Genomic DNA, 20,370 nt, shown 5'->3' on the forward strand with positions numbered 1-20,370 from the left:
TAAAATTAATTTTGTATCTTTTAAAATGTAAAATAATTTATTAAGGTAAACAAACAAATATACTTTTATTTTGGTTTTAACTCAAATTTAACTGAAAGATAATTAATTATATTAAATCTTAAAATACCCACTTTTTGGTTTATTTCAGGTTAAAAATGCTAATTGTAAAAATTATATTTGAGATATGATTTTTACTCTTGAATATATTTTTATTTTCAAAAAATTCAAGATAAGCTAGATTAAATATTTTAATCCTTAAATTTATCTTTGTTGAAAAGAGATAATTTATGATTTTGAATACTATCTTTAATCAAACATTTGCTCAGCTTTTATAGTGTTTAAAATCAGCAATATTAATTAACCCGATGTACAATTTTTATATGTTTTTGATGATTTGTTTATTAAGCTGATCTTATATATTAAAAAGTAAAGAAAAAAATATCAATATATCTTTAAAAATTATCATTAAATCAATTACTAATATAGACTTAAGTAAAGATAGGCAAGCTAAAATTTAACAAATAAAATGATAATTCCCGATTATTCTAACAATAATCGAAACAATCAGTAACAGAGAGAAGATGATCAAGGAAATTTGAATTAGGAAAATATTATTAGGTAGAGTCGCAGGATAGGTACTTATGCTAGATAGTAGAGTAATAGGAATCAGATAATTGATGGTGAAAACCAATAAAATTAAAGCTTCCTTACTGAAGAGCAATTATAAAAAAGAAAGGAGCTAAAGTAGTCTATTTTACGTGGAATTATTTGCTTCTTAATTCCGCTTTGCATGTTTGGATTGTATGCCATTTTCTTAAAGTCATATTTCACAGCTTTTTACATTCTTTTCGCTGGACTATTGATTATTTTTACTCTTGAAAGTTTTTATGTTAGTCCACAAATGCCATAAACTGATAATAAAAATGATAACGAAATATCCTTATTGAATGAAGAAAAAGTGTAGCTATTGGATTTTAGAATCTATCTTTGGATAATTGGAACATTCGCTACAGCTTCTGTTTTAATTTTCAAGTTATTTATGATAACATATTACAATGTGCATAATGAAATGCCTTTTAAAGCTTCTTATAATATAATGTATGATTTAGAAATTTATATAGTAGATAAAGGAGGCTAAAACTGGAGTAACATTCTCAAAATGTTTTTACCTACTTCGTTAGTCTTAATTAATTGCATAATTGTTTTTATTTTTCGTGTTCCTAGAAAATCTTTAAAATTCTAAGATATTAAACTTCACAAAAAGAGAAACAATTTAATTAACTTCTGTAAGACTCTTGTATGGACTTGCTTAGTAGCTGTGCAATCTTTTAATGTCACTTTACAAGCATATATCTTCTATTTCATATTTTTCTTGAGCTTATCTTCACTCTTTTTCTCATCGAAAATTAAGAATTTTTTAGATGAGTATATAAAGCACTTAATAAAGTTAATATGCTTAGGCGTATTAATGTTATAGTTTCTTTGCAGCACTAAATCCTTTAGAGATAGCATCTAAGGTCAAGAATGGTCATTTGAACTCTTTGGTTTAAATTACATTTCCGATTTTAAGGATGAGCTTACAGTAAATTGGTTTATATTTATTTGCTGATTTACATTTGAAATCAATTTTATAAATTAATATTCTTTTATTAGAGCTTACTCCTAATTCTAAAAAAAAGTGAAATAGCAAACTAAAATTAATTATAATTTTATAAAATAGTATACACCTCTCTACTTTATTTCCATGTGGTGTCTTTTGATTATTACTGTGCTTTGTGCCAACTTGATTAAATTTGAAAGGCTAGTATTAAAAGTTAGGGAAATTAGTGAAGAATACTAGAAAAAGTATGGTGGTAATCTCCCTGAGTTATCATATGAGCATTCTTCAAGCAATGAAATCGTTATACTCTCATCAGACAACGAAGTCAATAGCAACTAGCTAAAATCAAATGATGTAGATCCTGCTCAATCAAGTAGTAGTGATAGCGATAGCAGCAGTGATGAAGAAGATGATACAGCATAACAACTGTAATAATAATAAGATATTAGGAATTAAAGCAAAAGAGTTGAATCTATCTAAATTAGATAAGAGAGAGGAATCAGCTTATAACCGTAAAATAAGTTTTTTTTTTTTTAAATCATATATATAACTAAATAAATAAATAAAATAAATTAAATTTTAGGATTAAAAATTTCTCTAATAGTCAATAATAATAGGTTGCTTTTGATGGATAGGAAATTCAAGTATAACCAGAAAATTAACTTGAATAATAACTGTTGCAGCAAGAATAAAATATTCAATAAGAGCCTACAATTGAACAGCATCAAAAAGATTCTTAGTTAAAAGAGGTAAAATAAAAAATAAAATATAAATATTAAAATTAATTTTTTTTAAAGGAGAATTCTTCAAAAACCGAAAAAGCAGTTAAGAAAATGAAAACTTTAGGAAATAAAATCATGCTAAAACTATTGAAATTCAAACGTAATTTTAAAAGTGATACATTTATGTTGAGAATACTTTAAATTGTTTGTATATTTTTGGTTTAAAGATATTTCACTTATTACTCTCTCGGGCTGATGACTTGGGTCCTCCTTACTGGCTTTACCATAAATCATAGATTTACTATAGTTACTAGCTTTGTTTTTGCTATTCCATCATTAGTTCTTATCTATGTCTTCACAGTTTTCTCTAATATATCTAACAATCCATTTATTCCATCTTGGGCTAATTCATAATTAGGATTTTAAACTTGTTACACTCCATGGCTTGAAGTTATTATATTGAATTCAGGTTTGTTCTTATACTTCTTCTATTGCTAATAGGCTTTGTAGTCTTTCAAGCAAAAAAAGAAAGAAAAAGAAAAGAAAAAAACAGGAGTTAAATTTGGCACTAAATACATAAAACGTACTAAGTCTTAAATTAAAAAGAAAAAGCAAAAAAATAAAGAAATAAGCTATTTTGTTATATTATAAGCATTTATTTTGAAGTATTCTTATTTACTTGCCTTATTTATGATATACTGGATTAGCTTTTAGGCTATTAATTTAGCTCATGTGATTTTGGTTGGATTATTTTTAATATTCTTTTCAAATATGAATACTACCATTCAAATCCCTAGATAAAAGAAGAGCGATTCTAAAAAAGGTACTTCCGATAGAAGGTCTCAAAGTGGTGAATAAGTAATGCCAACTCCCAGAGGAATAAGAACTTTTGATGTAACTCCTCAAAATGTCAATTAAGCTGAAACCTTATAAAATCCTTTCAACATACTAGATTCAGATAGAACAAATAAACTTAAATCAGATAATGTTGATGCTTCTGATTTTAATTTAACAAAAGCTGGTCGAGGAAGTTAAACTGTTATTCCAAGATCCAAAAAATTTAAATAAGTTACTTTTGGAAGACGCTACTGGATTCTAATGGTAATATATGTAGAAATATATTTGATAGCGAGATATATCTATTTCTTGATATTCTAGGATTAATTTGCTGAAGACAGTTTTTGCTATAGTCTCTTCAATTTCATCGGAATAAGCCAGCCATATAATTTCCCCATTCATCTTGGTTTATCACACTAAGACCCTGCAGATGAATCTATAGTTTGGATTTTATTCTATTTCATTATCTTATAGTATGACTCTTACAAATCAAAGATTTATATGAAATACTCACATAAAATTACAGAAATTTTTGCTAAAAAGGCCTTAATTAAAAAGGTTTTCCCTAATTTCATCTCATACGTTTCATCGTAAATTTATTTTCTTTATTTAAAAACAAAAATTTTTAAGCGGTTTTGACAATATTTTTAAAATAAAAATATATAGATTTTATATAGTTTTTTACTCTATTTTAATCTGGGTGTCTTTCATCGTAATATCTGGAGTTTTAATTCTTGTTGATTTTTCTTTTATAAACACTTATCTACTTGTTTACATTTTATTGCTAGTCATCTATTTTGTTAAGAAAAATGCTAACAAAAAGCTAAACTATGTTGTTTTCTAAAGAACATGGTATTTCTTCACTTTGGTAAGATTTTATTTATATAAAAATAATTCACTTAATATTTGATAATATAATTATTTAAAGAATCTCATCATTGTCTCATTTACCAGATATTTCCTCTAATTAACTTCTGTCTAGTTTGTCAGTGATGAAATAATTAATGAAAACAATAGCTGGTTTAAAACATTTTAACGTAATAGAAGTGTTTATGGTTTTTACTCAGACAATCCTGATGATAACCTTAGAATGAAATTTTTACCTGGAATAATTAATATATTTTTTGCAGTACTTTGTCTTGATTATTTTAGGTAATTATTTAATTTAAATTGGAAAGTACATAATCACTCAACATAATACATTATAGGTTAATTTCAGAAGGATACAAATTTAGTAGAGAATTAGAACGAAAAAGAATAGCAAATTAAGGTGCCTAAGATAGAATCAGAGAAAATAGCGTTTCATCATATGGAGGAGCTGCCAGCAGTAGAAAAAACAGTGATATTTCAATTGCAAGTTCAATGTTTGATGATGGAGAAATAATCGAGAGTAGAATAGAAAAGCAAAAAGCTCTTGAAACACTTAAAATGTACTAAGACTATGTTCAAGTTGATATTCTTTTAAAATAGTAAAATTTTAACATTGACACAAATTAAAAAATTTACAATTAATGGTTGTTTTATTAAATTTAATGAATAAAATTAATTTATTTTTTGTTTTATAAATTTTTAAAATAATTTATTTAAAAATGAATTAAAATAAAAAATAGTAAGTGGATGACAATACCAGCTAAATGGATTTCATTGCTATTTACAGATGTTTTGTGCTTTTTGGTTATCATCTTTTGCATATACTTCAAGATTTCTCTTAGCATGCTCTACTTTTTAGCAATATATTTATTCTTTTACTTTAAAACTCATTCTCACATTTTGAATTACATTGAAGCCAATAGATTTTTTGAGATAATATCTGAAAAGATGCTTTTGTTTTAAGAAAAATACTTGAGGATTAACAAAGCTCCAGATAACATTTTAAATGACAAATAATAAGCAGAAGGAACACCAATTCAGTAATAAAAAGAAGATTTGAAAGAAAGCAATGAATATATTTAAAAATAAAATAGAAGTTTTACCTAAAAATAAAGCGAAGAAGACCAGCTTGATGAAGAATTTGTCAAAAAGATAAATCGTATCAGTTTAATTAGCTTAGAAATAAAAATTAGAGAGAAAGAAAAAGTTTGGAATTATTCATTTTATGGAAGCATGATATTTTTAATGATAACCTATTTCTCTTAATTCCTTCTAACTTCCTTTGCTTTAACAAACGTTGGTACATAAATATGCTATTGGATCCAATGGGGTATGTTTATTTTTGGAACTTAAATTACAGTGATTGATGATATAGAAAATACTTGGAGAAATATTTATTTTTATGTACTTCTTTTCTGGTTAAATGTGCTTGATCTTAAATGTTTACGCTACCTACAGTCCATAATTTTTGAAAAGGAAAATGAAATTTAAAGAGAAACAAATGACTAAGATAATTAATAAAATGCAGTATAGGTTGAAACTGATAAACTTTTAGAGTAAAATGCAGATAATTAGCAGGAATAGGAAGAGGTAAAAGATTAGTCAGAATACACTCCTTCAAGTAAAGGTAACTCTTATATTTTTATCTATCATAAGCTAAATATTTAATAAATTTAACTAGATGATATCAGTTTGAAGAAAGTTGTTTCATAATATTTGGGTAACAAGAAAGAGCTTGAAGAGATTTCAGAAGAAATCGAAGAAGAATAGGCAAATTTTATAGATAAAAAGTTGGTAAGAAGTAATAAAGTTGCTAGAATGTAATTAATTAATTGATTTATATTTATTTAAAATCTAATATTCTTTGAATTGTTTATAGGAGCTTAGAAATATTTGCATAAGATTTTGAAATTGATTTGAATGAAAGCGAATTTAAAGAAAGAATGGCTGAAATAAATAAAATACACTTTTACACTCAAGGAGCTGAGTCTGAAAATTTATTTAAATATGCTATCACTTAACAAAATAAAGAATAGAAAGATCCTTTTAAAGAAACTTACAGCATCAACAATAAATCTTTTTCAGTAAATTGAATTTAAAAATGACTTTTTAATTTTTAATTATAATTCAATAAAGTTTAGTTTTTTATTTAATTTAATTTATGAAAAGAAATTTAATTGCATGAATTAGTTAATTTTTTAAAAAATTGAACCTCCATTTTAAATAAAGAAAAAAAATTATTTTTAAAAACTTATTAAATTATAAAAACAGGAAGAAACAATAATAGAATATGCAGAATATATCAATATAGCTTATTATTTTAAATCTAAGAAAAACTTCATTGAAATGAGAATATTTTACTCAACTCTTTTTATCATCCAAAGAATTTATGTTTTAATTCTTTTGTTTGACTCTAACTCGAAGTAAAATGCATTTAGCTGGATTTATCTTATTCTTGCTGCTTACTTTTGGGTCAGAACTCCAAAATCTTCAACTGTAATTTAATTGTTTTTTTATTTTTCTAAACTTTTAATTTGTTTTGTTATGATTGAATAAAGTAATTATTTCATTTAAATAAAATATTAAAGATTAGAGCACTTAATAGATGGACAATTTTTGTCTTATTGCTGCAATACATATTTTTACTTTTAAACATAAATCTAAAGACATCTCTTATTCCAATTCCTTCCTATCTTTGGAATTTAAAAAATATGTCTGTGATTGATAATATTTTATCTGATACATAAATTTAATCTTATCTTGCTTTTGATAACTCAGATAACGTAGCACTACTCTTAAATGCATTAATCATATTCTTGATAGAGATCTATTTTATGTACTTCGTTTTCATATGCAAATTTATCATGCAAAGGATAAGAGATAGAAGATCTCTTTCTTCTCTCATATCTTAAAAAGTATGGATTAATTTTAGAGCATGGAAATCATCTTACATTTCTTTTATCACTACAGTTTACGAAGGTTATATTCATTTTTATAATTAAAAAATTTTTTAATTATTATTTTTTAAAATTTAGGACTGCTTATCAATTTTCATTTGATTGTAATAATAATTTGTATTATATTATCTTGCTTCAGCTACGAAATTTTCAATTTGTTGATAACTACTGTTTGCTTGTCTTATTTCTTTTATTATGAGTTCAAATCTAACAAAGATATAATGTCAGAAAAAATACCTTCAATTCTTCTATTTTTCAAAATACTAAGAATCTTTGTGTTCCTTTTATTAGTAGTGTATACTGTGTTAAAAGTACCTTAAATTGATAATTTTATAAATACAGATGATACTAACTTGAGTTATTTTAGATAGCTCCTTAAGCAAGAAGTTATATCCTTCCATATTTCTGAAAAAGTGTTTATCTTATTCTTTATTTAGCTTGTGTTTGACATTATGCTATCGAAAGACTTCAAAGAATTCCTAAAAACTTACTAGCTAACTAATTAAGTTAAACAAAGGCTAAGACGTAAGTGCATAGCTTATTAATTTAATAACGAAAAGCTTAAGAAAATAGAAAAGAGACTTTAAGAGGTAAACAAATTTTATTTAGATTTTTTTAATAAATTTCTATTTTTGAACTTTTAAAATTTTTATAACAGAATAAAGAATTGATTAGAAATGTCTAGGAAGTTTAAAATCAACTTGATAATTGGCATGCTACTATTGATATGAAATCAAATAAGCCAAATGGGAAAATCAACTCTACTATGTATGAACCTGACGAAAAGAGATCAACAAGCTCTTTAAATCTAAATGAATAAGTTGTTAAAGCCAAATAAATTGAAGCTGCAAAGAAAAAAGAAGAAAGCCAATCAAATTTAGATACATTTTTTACACCAGAAGAGTTGGAAAGAGAAAAAGAAAAAAAATCTATTCCATAATTCAAAAGATATTTAAGAAAATTTGCCACTCTCTTTAAAGGGATGAGAAATGAATTTATTTTTTAAGATGAGCTTGGAATGTTAGATTTTGTTATTAAGAATAATCCTTACTTGCTTGAATGCATTAAAATTAATTTAATAGAGTATTTGACTGGAGATCTGGTTGCAATTTAAGCTATTTTAGATTTCCTTGATAATCTCTATGCCAATATTTTCCTTAAAATTAGAACTCAAAGCATAGATGAATTTAATCCTGATAAGCTCAAAAGAAACCTTCAAAGGGCTGCATCAGCTAATCCAGATATTCTAAGTGATTTCTAATTCTTAAAGCGAAATAATTCGATGAAACCTAATGAGATAGAGCTGTTCAGAAAAGAATCTGAAATCTACTCTAACTATGATAGAGTTTTGCTGTTTGATTCAAATTAAAGATTCAAATTTTTTAATTTGGATGAGTAAATTCTTTGATTTAATTTTATTTAAATAACTTCATTCATTTATTTATTTATTTAGAGAAAGATGGTTTAAAGAAAAAAATAAAGGCAGAGATACCTACATTACTTGTATCCTTAAATATTTAGGGTAAATTCTGATATCTGGATGGAGCTACATATGTTACATTTTCTTCATTTTTTACTATTTCAAAAATAATGGCCTTACAAGCATGTTTTTCCCTTTGTTTGTTTTTCTTTACTTTATGGTGGAGGAAAAAATTGGAGAAATGCTTATTTGGGAGATATCCTTCTTTTATATATCTATATTGATAATCTTTAAATTTGTGAACAGTCTTTCTGGACTCATTTAATAAAGCGATTAAAGTTCTCCATCAGACTATAATATAACAGTATTCTTCGATAGCAACGATTCACTTTTCTTTGAAGGATTTCTTTACTTCTTAATATACATCCAGCTAAATTTAATCAGAAGAATGGGCTTAGATAAAAAAATGATTAATTAAGAAGAAAATACTCATATGAGCTACGTTAGACTGAAAGTTAATAAATTTATTAAAACTGAAATTTAACCTAAGATCTAGCGTAAAGATTTAAATGATGATTTTTTTGAAATTAATGAGGAAGATAGCAATTTAGAGTATGACACTGACCTACAGGATGCTGAGGCAGAAAGCAGAAAAAGCTCTAATTTTGTACTCCTATAGAAATCTTTACCAGAATCTTTATTATAAGTTTAGTAACTAATTAAAATATTTATTTTATTTTTTTAATTAAATTTATAATAAAATAAACTGACTAATTGATGATGATTATTTTTAGATATTATTTAAAAATAATTAAATTATTTTTATATTTATTAAGGGTTGATAATTTTGAGTAAGGAGAGAAGGATGAAAGTAGATTGATTGAGTAAGAAGATCTAAAAAAAATATAAGAAGAAAACATTAAGTCATAGTAAAGTAAAGAAACTCCGTAATAAAAGGATTATATAAAAGAATCTATGATTAGGACGGATTAAAGTAATACAAGCGAATCAGATTTTAGTATTAATAGTATTGAATCAGAATTTACTTAAGAAGGATTTTACAAACAATTAGAAGAGGAAATTAGTGAAAAGCCTGATTTAATAGACCCTGAAGTTAAAACTAACTTTTTCTTCAGATTATTTTCTAAGTACACTAAAAAATCTGGAGTTGATTTGTATCCTTCTATAGCACTAATATAAGTTATTCTTCTTATTTATATTTTCTTATTCTACAACGAAATGCAAAATGGTCAATAAGATTTGTCAAGTTCTCTTAAGTACAACTAGTTTTCAGGTTCAATGGTTATCTTTATGATTATCTAAATTGTATTCATGGTTTGGGAAAGGTAAGTTTATATTATTAAATATAAATTAATTTTTTTGACAAAAAATATTTAATTTTAAATTGAATAGGTATATCACTCTTTACACTTCTGAAGAAGTCAAAGACAAGGAGGTAGAAAGAATCAAATTAATAGTAAAAGCAAGGAGTCAAGGTCTTGCATATAGCAAGAACTTAAAAAATCTAAAGGCACTTCAAAAAGAAATAACTGAATTAGAAAGACTCAAAAAAGAAGAAGAATAGTTCTAAAAAGATCTTTAAAGTAGCAATATAAGAGATTAGAAATAATTATAAGATCTAAAAAAAGGTTAAAAAGGCAATTAAGACTAGTCCGAAGAAGATAAGAAAAAAGAAAAGGGCAAATAGTTCAAATTTTCTTAAATTTTAATGAAATACATCTAGCTCTTTATGATAGTGGTCCTGTTTACTTATTTCATATTCTTCTTCATACCTTAGCCATTTTTCAAGACAATAGTATATTTTTATTCAATATAAATTTTTAATTTAATTCAATATATTGTAAAGTCTGGTTCAATTGATTGGACACACTATCAAACTAATGGATATTTAGGAGGACTTTATTTCTTCTTTGGAATATATTTAGTCTTGTCATGCTTTTAGATTAAAATCGGATACAACTAATTTAAGATCAGGAATACAATTTTGACTAAAAAGGTATGATTTATTTACTACTATTTTACATTTATTTGAAAAGATTTTAGTTAATTTGTTATTTACATACAGCTTTAGCTACATTATTTATTTTTAGCATAGTAAATTAATTATTATTATGCTAAATGCTCTAACGAGTTTACTAATTTATTTAAAATATTAGAATATATTGACAGGAATATGTGCAAAATCTTTTAGAGCTATTCCTTTCATTTAAGAACTCAAAGTAGTTATGGATTGGACATTCACAGCAACAACACTAGATTTGTTCTAATGGTTTAAGATTGAAGATATCCACTTTTATCTTTTTTGTGCTAAGGTTGATGCAAACGACAATAAGAAGAAACCTGTTGGGATGCCTTAAAATTGGATTATGAAATTCTTTATGGGTTGGGTTTTCCTTCTTGCTATCCTATTGCTCTTATTTGGACCAATGATTTTATTTTCTAGTTTGAATCCTTCAACCTAATTGAATAACATTACAAACGCGAGCTTTGAGATGGGTTTGCAGATTAATGGCTAATCAGGAAATTATTACTAATTCTATTAAAATGGGAATATTGGAAATTTGAAAAGCGTTGCAAGTAGTAGTACGAATATGGATATTTATTAAAATATAACAGCTATTTCATAAGCGTCACCTAGTCAATTCTAAGTAAAATTTTGGAAAATAATTAAATTTTATTAAATTTCTATAAAATTTTAACAGTAATTTAGTTTGTATAGTTCTAGTGATGTAAATTGGTAGTTATCAGTACCTTCTATTACTGAAATATAATAAACACTAGAGAATCAAATATAAGGCAGAACTAATATTTAAATTCAGTTTTCAGTTAGATATAATATACAAAGAAATGTAAATTGCTTCATGAAATATTATCATTTTCTTTTACATTTAATTGCTCATTTTTTATTTTTCCTCCAAACTTCTCACATTTATTATAATTTCCTCTTTGTATAAAAAGGTTACTAGTTTATCTTCTTAGGATAATACTTTCTTATATCCAATCAATACTTAAAACATATATGATAAATCGACTTCACTGACTTAGGAATAAGTAGCTCAACTCCTAGTTGTAATGGACGACTGTAATTCTCAAGCCATGGAATTACCTAATTTTTACATTTCAGTAAAGCAACTTATTTCTTTTAAAATATTAAGTTGATTTTTTATTTAAAAATTTATAAATAGCTACTTAGGCTAGATACAAATGGGGATTCGTTTGAAGCAAGAACTTTTTCAAATCTTTCTCCCTCTTAATAAATAGCTTACTTTAAAAGTGCTTACTTAAATTTAAAGTGTAAGTTGAATCCAGACTAAACATATGATGAAAATATTAGATACTGGGTGTTGAGTCTCGATTAGAATGGATAAAATGGATTAATATTTTATGTTTTATGCGATAAATACTCATCGGTTTTGCAAGGTTTATCAATTATAACTATCTATACTTCTGTTATTCTCGTGATTGGTAAATTAATAAAGTCTGTATTTAGTGGAGATATCCAACTGTTGATGTTCACAGATCAGCCGCACTCAGATAAATTAATTAAAATCTGTGATGCTATAGCATACTCTAGAACAGAAAGAGATTTGATTAAGTATTTAATAATCTAATTTACATCTTATTTAATTTTTTAAAGAAATCATATGAATTTTTGAATACAAATAGGAATTAGAAACTATCTCATTCATTCTTCATTTTAATTTCAATGATAACCACAAATTTTATTTCTAATTTCTATAAATTGAAAATTTTATTTTTAATAATAGGGAAAATCTACTTTATTGGGAGCTGATTGACTTGATGAGATCGCCTGAGGTTGTAAAAATGCTAACAGGGTCGTATTCAAAAGCTATCATAAATAAGAGAAAAAAAGAGCTAGAGGAGGCTGAAAGAGAAGAAGAAAGAAAACTAAAAAAGGAATAATGATTTTAATTATAATAGTATATAAGATAATATAAATTATCATACTCTAAAATAATAAAATGTATATTTATTTGTAATCTCAATCTATTTTTTATGTTCAACATATTATTTATAATTCTATCATTCAAGGAGAATACTTAATATTTACCAACAAATAATTTCTTTTATTAATTCAGATTAATTATATGTATATAATTTCTTTAGACAGATTAATTAATTCGTAAAAATTATCCAAAAATTTATATAATATCAATCTTCCTTAACTTTGCTTCAATTATCCCTAAGTAAGTTAACAATTAGCATAGTTAATATCCAATTTCACTCATAGAAACTTTCAGAATAATTATAATATTTATATCAAAACAAATACTTGCTAATTATTTATCAATAGTTAACCAAAATACTTTAACAAAACTAATAAAAGCCTATTAAAAACAGATAAAAGTATTAAGGTAAAATTCAAGGCTCAATTGATTTATCTTATTTAGATTATTCTTAGTAGTTTAGTGGCATTTAGATATATATACCCTTTTATATAAAATATTCTTTATCTACCTAAGTCAAATCGAAGAGTCTTTTGGATATCTAGCTTAATAGACTAAAAATTTTTGTAGCACTATCAAAGCAAATATATGCTGAATGGGAACAATATGCTTTAAAAGTGAATAAGAATTGCCAAATGACAAATCGAAAAAAAGAAAATATTCATTAGTAAAATCTTTTTATTTACCAATTTTAGAAAATTTCAATATTTGCTCACATTATTTAATCCTATTTAAATTATATCAAAGACATCATTAAATGACAATATCAATACTTAATTAGTGGCAAGCTTTACAGAATTAAGTGATGTTTCAGAAGATTTTGATTTTTTTTCTATGAAAGAACCAATTTTATTCAACGAAAGATGCGTTAGGGAATAACTGGGAAGATATATTAGCAGGCATTTAGTAAGATTTTAGTTAAATCATTTTATTTCAATGTTACCTCCTACTTCACCTCAAAAATACAAAAGGCTTTATATTAACATAAATTTAAATAAAAATAGGCTGCTTATAAAAAGCTGAATAGTAAAATGGCGTAATTCAACACGAAAAGCTAAAATTAATATTAACAAGCCACAAATAAAAAAATATTGAAGAAACTTTAATCAAGCATAATCAGAGAACATCCTTTCTTTAAAGAATTCAAATATGAATTAAGAATGTAATTCAAATATTAATTTGTTATTTATAGAAAAAAGGAGATAAAGACTCTATGAATAGCTTAAAAATTTCTATATAATAAACTGATAAATAGCTTTATAATTTTTATTAAAAAAAAGATCTACTCCACTTCGCTCATACAAAGATATTTTAAAAAAAGTTTATGATTTTAATTGGGAGAACTTAGAATTTAAATACAATATAATTAAGGATGTAATCTTTGAAAATACTGATCCCAATCAAATTATGATAACTCCCTTATTCTCTAACGAAGATCAATATTCTAAGCTAGAAGAAAATATGAGTATAGTGTATCTAAATGATTAAGGAATACTATCATTAAAAAGAATTTTATGGTCAATTAAAGAAAACAATCATTTAATAAAATTCAATCCTTTATTAAAATATGTTATCCAATTCTTATTATGCAATTTTTCTGAATCAGAAGTCTACTTTATGATATAAGCTATGCTAGAAGATTCATAATCAATATTAGAATCTGATTACATAAAAGATGATATAGCTAAAAAGCTAAAATTTCACTTCACTCTAGATTATTCCTCATTTGAAAAGTAAAAATATTTACATTAAATTTAATTCAAAATAAACTTAACACAATCAAATTAGAAATTATGATAAAAGATAAGGTTTTCAGTTTAAATATTTTTAAAATGAATTCTTAAAATTTAGTTTCTAAAAAAATTTTAAGATAAATTTTAAAAATAAAATGAATTTAAGCAAAATTAAAACCAAAATAATTTTGAAATTAAGAAACAAACTTTTAAATAAAAAGCAGCTTTTAAAAAACAAACTAAAAAAATGATATAAAAATTATTATTTAAATTAATATTAAATTAGTTGAATTAATTATTATTAAAATACAGTTTTTGCGCACTCTTTCAAACTAGAGTTATTACAGCTTGTAGTAGAATGAAATAAATAAGTGATCATTTTAGTTAGGTATTAGGCACAAGTTTATCAAAAGTATTTAGCAATTTAATATTTAAGGGTTTCTATCCTGCAATACCTCTAATAGTAAATTTTATTATTTTATCAAACACTTTGAATAAATTTTAAATAAAATATAGGCTCATTTTTAAATTATGTTATCATTTATTAAGGATGGCTTAAGAGTATTACATAATGTTGGATTTTCATTATTAGAAACTCATTATGTAAAATTAAATTAGCATAAAATAATATATAATAAATAAATTTATTATTTTGCAAGAAATCACTATTGTAATGCTAAACAATAGAGTAACTCAATTAAACTTTAGCTTCAACGCCTACAAATTTAATCACAAGCACTACAAAACTAAGAGAATTTTTCAAAGTAATTAATAAATTATTTATTTTAAAAATTTAAATATTTATTTATTTAATTTTTAAAATTTAAATTACTTATTTACAATAATAAAAAGGTAGGATTTAAAAATAAGCTAAAAAAAACAGCAGTAGTAAAGCTTAGACCTTCGTAAAAATAAAATCTATAAATAAAATCTTAAATATATTACAGACCTAAAGTAAGAGAGCATTCATATATCTTACAATATAATCATGTAATAATCACTTTTATGCGTTTTTTATAATTTTTTGATCTAAATTAATTTACAATTTAATTAAATAAAAGTTTGAATTAATTTGGAAATGGCTTCCAAATCATCTAAAGCTTTTAAATCCAACATAAATATACTCAACTTAAATAGATGGATATTCTTTACTATAAATGTACTTAAAGGCAAAAGAATTTAAAAATTTAACAATGCTTCTTATTATAAAAACTGCAAATAACGTAATTCATTTTTAATTTAATAATTATAAAAATAATTTTAAAATGCTAGATATTTGGAGCTTATTGCGATAAAATGCTCAATATCAAAGAAGAAAAATTGTATTATGGATCTAATGAAAGTTTTGTATTTTAGGTTGAACCTAATCCTAAACCATATTACAGCTCAGGACTAAATAACAACCATCTATTTGTTGATCATTCATATTTTTAAATTGGCAGTGATAGCCCAGCAATATATTTAAATACAGATTTAAAAGGAAAAACATTTTCAAGTGAAACATACAACTCTCTGCCTTTAAACGAAGCAGATCCAGAAGATTTTAATGCTTGTTCTTTTGATGCATTAGAAGTTGAAATTTATACTCTTTCATATATTTGAAAAACTTTCAAAAATAATTAATAATTTACTCAAAACAAAATATATTAAATAATAAAAATAAAATCTTTAAAATAATTTATTTATAATCCTACCCTATCCTATCTACTTTATATAATATATTAACTAAAAAAATATAAGTAGCTGCTTTCCTTTTTATTTATATTTATTAACCAATCAATATTTTTATATTAAATATAAAATGATCTTCCTTTAATTCTTATTTGAAAATATCTTAGTGTAATTTAGTTTTACTTAGAAATATTAAAATAATTTTGTTAAAATTAATTGTAAATAATCGTAAAAATCTTCATCAAATCAAATAAAAAAAATTTTTTTACTTTAAATTCTAATTGTTTTAACTAAAAAATCATGATAAAAGTTTAAAATATAATCTCTCCCAATTTTATTCCTATTCAAAAAATACTTAATTTAAATTTGATTAGAAATATCATAAATAAATCTTGCTTCAATTCTTTTTGATTCATAAATAAAATCTAATCTACATCTTTCATTCTAAAATATTAACTGTAAATTTATTTTATGTTACTTTTAATATTATTTTAGCAAAAAAGATAAATTAAAATAGTTTAAATTATATTAATGATCTTCATCTAATTTTTATTTTAAAATAAATGCCTAAATAGAATTTATAGATTATCAAAAAGAAATTTTATTCAAATTCTTTTTAATTTATTAAATTTCTTATTTAAAAATATATTTTGTTTTACATAAATAGTAAAAATTATCCAAAGTGACCACTGTCTGATTTAAATTTAGTCAAGTTATAAGTTATAGAGGCGCAAACGCTATTAAGCTTTATATTTTTTATGAATACTTTTTAAAGATAATCTGCTAATAAAAAGCAGGTGCTCTTATAACTAATTAACTAAATTTTGAATGTATTAAATATAATAAGCTAAAAAGGTACAAAAAGAAGTTTTATTTGCAAATAAAATGATTGTAACTTCTATCTATTTTTTATGTTAATTAAAATTTTTGAGAAATGGTAATAGTAGATTTTATTGTTAGAATAGAAACTTTTAAATATTGTTATCACATTTTGATGATTATTTCTTTAACTTTTAAACAAACGATTTAAAATGTTAAGTAAAATGAGTTATCATTGAACTAATGCTTTTGTTAATATTTAAAAATCTTATTCTCTTATTTATGTTCTCTAACTAACCTTTTTTTGCAATATATAAAAATAGAATAATTTATTATTTGTAAATTTAATTAAATAAAAATAGTAAATTATATATCCAACTTTAAAAAATAAATATCTATTTTTGAAAATAAGTTAATTTATGAAAATAAATATGAAATAAGTTTTGAATTTAAATAAAAATCATCTCAGATATAAGGTCATTTCAATTAAATTAAGCATAAAATATATAACAATAATATTGATTACGTAATTAATTAATTAAATTATGCGTAATCACGTTTTATGTAATACTGAAGAATGACATACATTACAGTAGAATTAAAATACTGATAAACTACTTATGCAAAATTGTTATTCATTTATTTTATTATAATTTATTATTAAACAATTCAATTAATCAACTAATTAATTTCAAAACTTCCCTTTAATTAATTAAAAATCATAGTCACTTTCAACGCCTAGTTAAGCCAAATAGCAAATAATCAAATATATAAAATCAATTCCTACTTATTTGAAATAGAAATGGATAAAAAACTTGATACTCTACTTAGCTTTCTATACGATTTAAATGATTCTCTGTAGTTGAACAAATTTAGTGTCAATATCAATTTTATTTAATTGTTGTACTGGCCCTTTAAGCAAACATTTCCAGAGTCAGGATTTAAATACTCTTCTGAATTATTAGAACACCTTTTCTTCAGATATGAAAAGAGACTAACTGCTCAAGTAGAACACCTTATTATAGATTCCAGGTAATTTTAGCATAGTCTAACAATTAATCTTTTAAAATAAACAAGTTACCTAAAAGGTCTAAATGAGTTATTCCTCAACCAAATTTCAATTAACTTTATTTAATCTTAATAAATATGTTAAGTACAAGGACTAATGGTGCAAAATTTTATCAAAAAGGTATTGCATAATAAAGAAGGAGTTAGCAAAAGACATAGCTAATTTCTGCTAGGACATCTATAATCTTTAATCAATTTCTTTGGATCTCAAGTAAATAAAATTAAGCTTATTTAAATTGAATTTTTGCAACTAAGTTAAGGAGTAATTAAGATGTTACCCTATTAGTTTTAAAAATGAGTGAAAGGTATCAAATAAGTATTTAAATTGTTATCTTAATGTAAATTAGGTATAACTAATTAACTAGCTTATCAGGAGAGAGCATAGCCAGTATTTTCTTGAGCAAAAAATGTCTCTAAAACATACATCTAGACTTAGAGTAATATTAAATTTATTCATATTAAATACATTGAAAAACAAACACATTAACTACTTCACTTTTTAAATTTTTAAAACTTTTGTTAATACGCATCAAAAAATTCTAAAAATCTGATCAATATTTAAAATGATAAAAGAAAATTTATAAAAAGCTTATTAATGAATAGTTAAAAAAATTTTTTTTTCTCTTTTAGAAATTAATAATGCATAAATAATAAAATAATTTATATTTATCTATTTATTTAAAGAAATAATTTAATTGGAGACAAAGGATTAAAGCAAATACTGCTAAACATAGCTAGTCTTCCTTTGCTAGTTAACTTGAATCTTAATTTGAGGTATTTATTCTTATAAATTTATTGACTTGAAATTTCTTTAAGCAAATGCAGGTCTAGTTTTTAACAATTTTAATAAAAAATGTTTAGATAGAACGAATTAACAAAGAAATCAGCTCACAGGATATCATAAATATTGTAAAAATAGGAGAATTTAGAAAGTCTTCTAGTAAACGTAGAGTAATTGCTACCTTTAATTAATTTTGATAAAAAACAATTGTTAATTAAAAAATAGATAGAACGATATTACTGATGAAGGAGCTTTCTAAATAATTTAATCAATTCAATACCTATCCTAATTGAAAGTGCTTTCCTTAAATCTAGGGTATTTAAATATCAAATCTTAATTGAATTTTTAAAAATTATTCTACTTTAAACTAGGTACAATCGATTTATCCATTTAGAGAAGCTACGCACTCTTAGATAATTCTAGCTACATAATCTGTAGACATTCGAGTTTTCATTTGTGTAATTTACAATTTCTTTCAATTATAATTTATTTTTCTTTTTGATTCTTTCGAGATATCAAAAAAGTGGGGGGATTTTTTTCAAAACAAACAAACAATTGTTTTTATTTTTACTTCTAGTAATTAATAGTTTTAAAACATTCCAGTTCATCTCATACATTAAATGACTAAAAATAGTCTTTAATTAGAAAATTTATTCATCGATCTAAGATCAAATGACTTATCTGATTATTCAGTATTATGCTTAGCAGCCTCTTTATAAAAGTTTGAATTCTTAACAAGTTTAAACGTTAATTTAATGTAACGAATCACTTAATATTCACATTTATTCATCATTAAAGTGTTTTATTTTATATTTTAAATAGGTCTAATCCTATAGAATTAACAAGCTTTAAAAAACTAATAGAAATTTGCTATGGATTTAATTTACTTCAGTCAGCAATTATATCTCATAGGTAAGTATTATATTAAATTAAGCAGTAAAATAATCATTTATTTTTAACATTAAAATAGAAATTTTTAATAAAATGCTAACAACAATAATAACCAAAGACATTCTAAAGACTGCCTGTGCTATAAACTGCAAAAGAAAACAATAGAAAACAAAAGAGCTATTCTCATACTTAATGCCTATGAGAAATATATTAAACCAAACTTGATTTCTTACAAACACACAAATATGAATTTAAAGTTAAATTTTTGGGATTTGCATTATTGATAAACATTCACAATTTTTAATTTTTTATTAATAAACAATCAAATTAACTAACTAACTAACAAACAATCAATAAAAAATTAGCATATATTTAAATTGTAAATTATTGAAATATTAATACTATAATTACTACTATATATAATAATATAATAAAAATTTAAATATAAAAATTGTCTTTTCTATATAAAAATTTTCTATTCTTGTCCAATCCTTTTCACATATTGAACTTTGTTCTATTTATTAATATTTATTTATACACTTTTAAAAATAAATTTATAAATAATGAAAAATAAAATTAATTATTTGATGTTTAAATAATTGTAATAAATATTTAAAAAATGATGTATCTATTATTAAAGTTTCTACTTATTCATGATATTTTGGAAAATATTTAAATATGGAGCATAAACTCATAAATTAAAGAGCCTTAATTTAACAAAAAGCAAAACACATATTATGTTTGAATTATTAATCATTTAAATGTAAATAATTTAAAATAATTCAAAATTTTTTAAATATTTTTTTCACTATGAAATATTTTAAAAAATAACTAATTATTAAAAATAGCAATATATATAATATATATTAAATAAGAATTAAAAGTTCAATTAAATACAGAGAGTACCCATTTATTCAATAAATAAATAAAATAATAAATAAATAAATAAATAAGTAAATAAGTATTGGTATTTTAATACAATATTATTTTAAAGTAATTTATCATAATAATT

The 20,370-nt window shown here is 23.3% G+C and overlaps 3 protein-coding genes across 3 annotated transcripts; all 3 read left to right on the top strand. All coding sequences in view use genetic code 6, as the record gives it.

Moving 5' to 3' along the window:
- Positions 1-526: 526 nt before the first annotated feature.
- On the top strand, positions 527-12,354 carry TTHERM_00031690 (transmembrane protein, putative; the record flags this gene model as incomplete). The annotated part of the gene is made up of 23 exons (XM_971874.2): positions 527-1,582; positions 1,721-2,112; positions 2,184-2,349; positions 2,398-3,749; positions 3,826-4,027; positions 4,088-4,311; positions 4,368-4,628; positions 4,770-5,656; positions 5,711-5,849; positions 5,909-6,113; positions 6,301-6,525; positions 6,618-7,008; positions 7,065-7,576; positions 7,645-8,381; positions 8,440-9,117; positions 9,243-9,752; positions 9,820-10,222; positions 10,274-10,423; positions 10,584-11,075; positions 11,130-11,276; positions 11,386-11,550; positions 11,613-12,022; positions 12,195-12,354. 23 exons carry the CDS (start codon positions 527-529, stop codon positions 12,352-12,354), a joined length of 9,864 nt encoding a protein of 3,287 aa, XP_976967.2.
- Positions 12,355-12,990: 636 nt separating this feature from the next.
- TTHERM_00031700 (TLD protein) lies at positions 12,991-15,730 on the top strand (the record flags this gene model as incomplete). Its single annotated transcript, XM_971875.2, has 10 exons — positions 12,991-13,062; positions 13,143-13,301; positions 13,400-13,557; positions 13,676-14,128; positions 14,441-14,591; positions 14,645-14,731; positions 14,788-14,892; positions 14,981-15,118; positions 15,190-15,351; positions 15,401-15,730. 10 exons carry the CDS (start codon positions 12,991-12,993, stop codon positions 15,728-15,730), a joined length of 1,815 nt encoding a protein of 604 aa, XP_976968.2.
- Positions 15,731-17,420: 1,690 nt separating this feature from the next.
- TTHERM_00031710 (hypothetical protein) lies at positions 17,421-19,642 on the top strand (the record flags this gene model as incomplete). Its single annotated transcript, XM_971876.2, has 10 exons — positions 17,421-17,650; positions 17,808-17,897; positions 18,034-18,123; positions 18,371-18,460; positions 18,548-18,637; positions 18,693-18,782; positions 18,839-18,925; positions 19,045-19,224; positions 19,290-19,379; positions 19,438-19,642. The coding sequence occupies 10 exons, from the start codon at positions 17,421-17,423 to the stop codon at positions 19,640-19,642; spliced, it is 1,242 nt and encodes a 413-aa protein (XP_976969.2).
- Between the last annotated feature and the right edge of the window lie 728 nt (positions 19,643-20,370).

This window comes from Tetrahymena thermophila (assembly GCF_000189635.1).
Source record: "Tetrahymena thermophila SB210 genomic scaffold scf_8254667, whole genome shotgun sequence".
In the NCBI taxonomy this organism is placed as follows: domain Eukaryota; phylum Ciliophora; class Oligohymenophorea; order Hymenostomatida; family Tetrahymenidae; genus Tetrahymena; species Tetrahymena thermophila.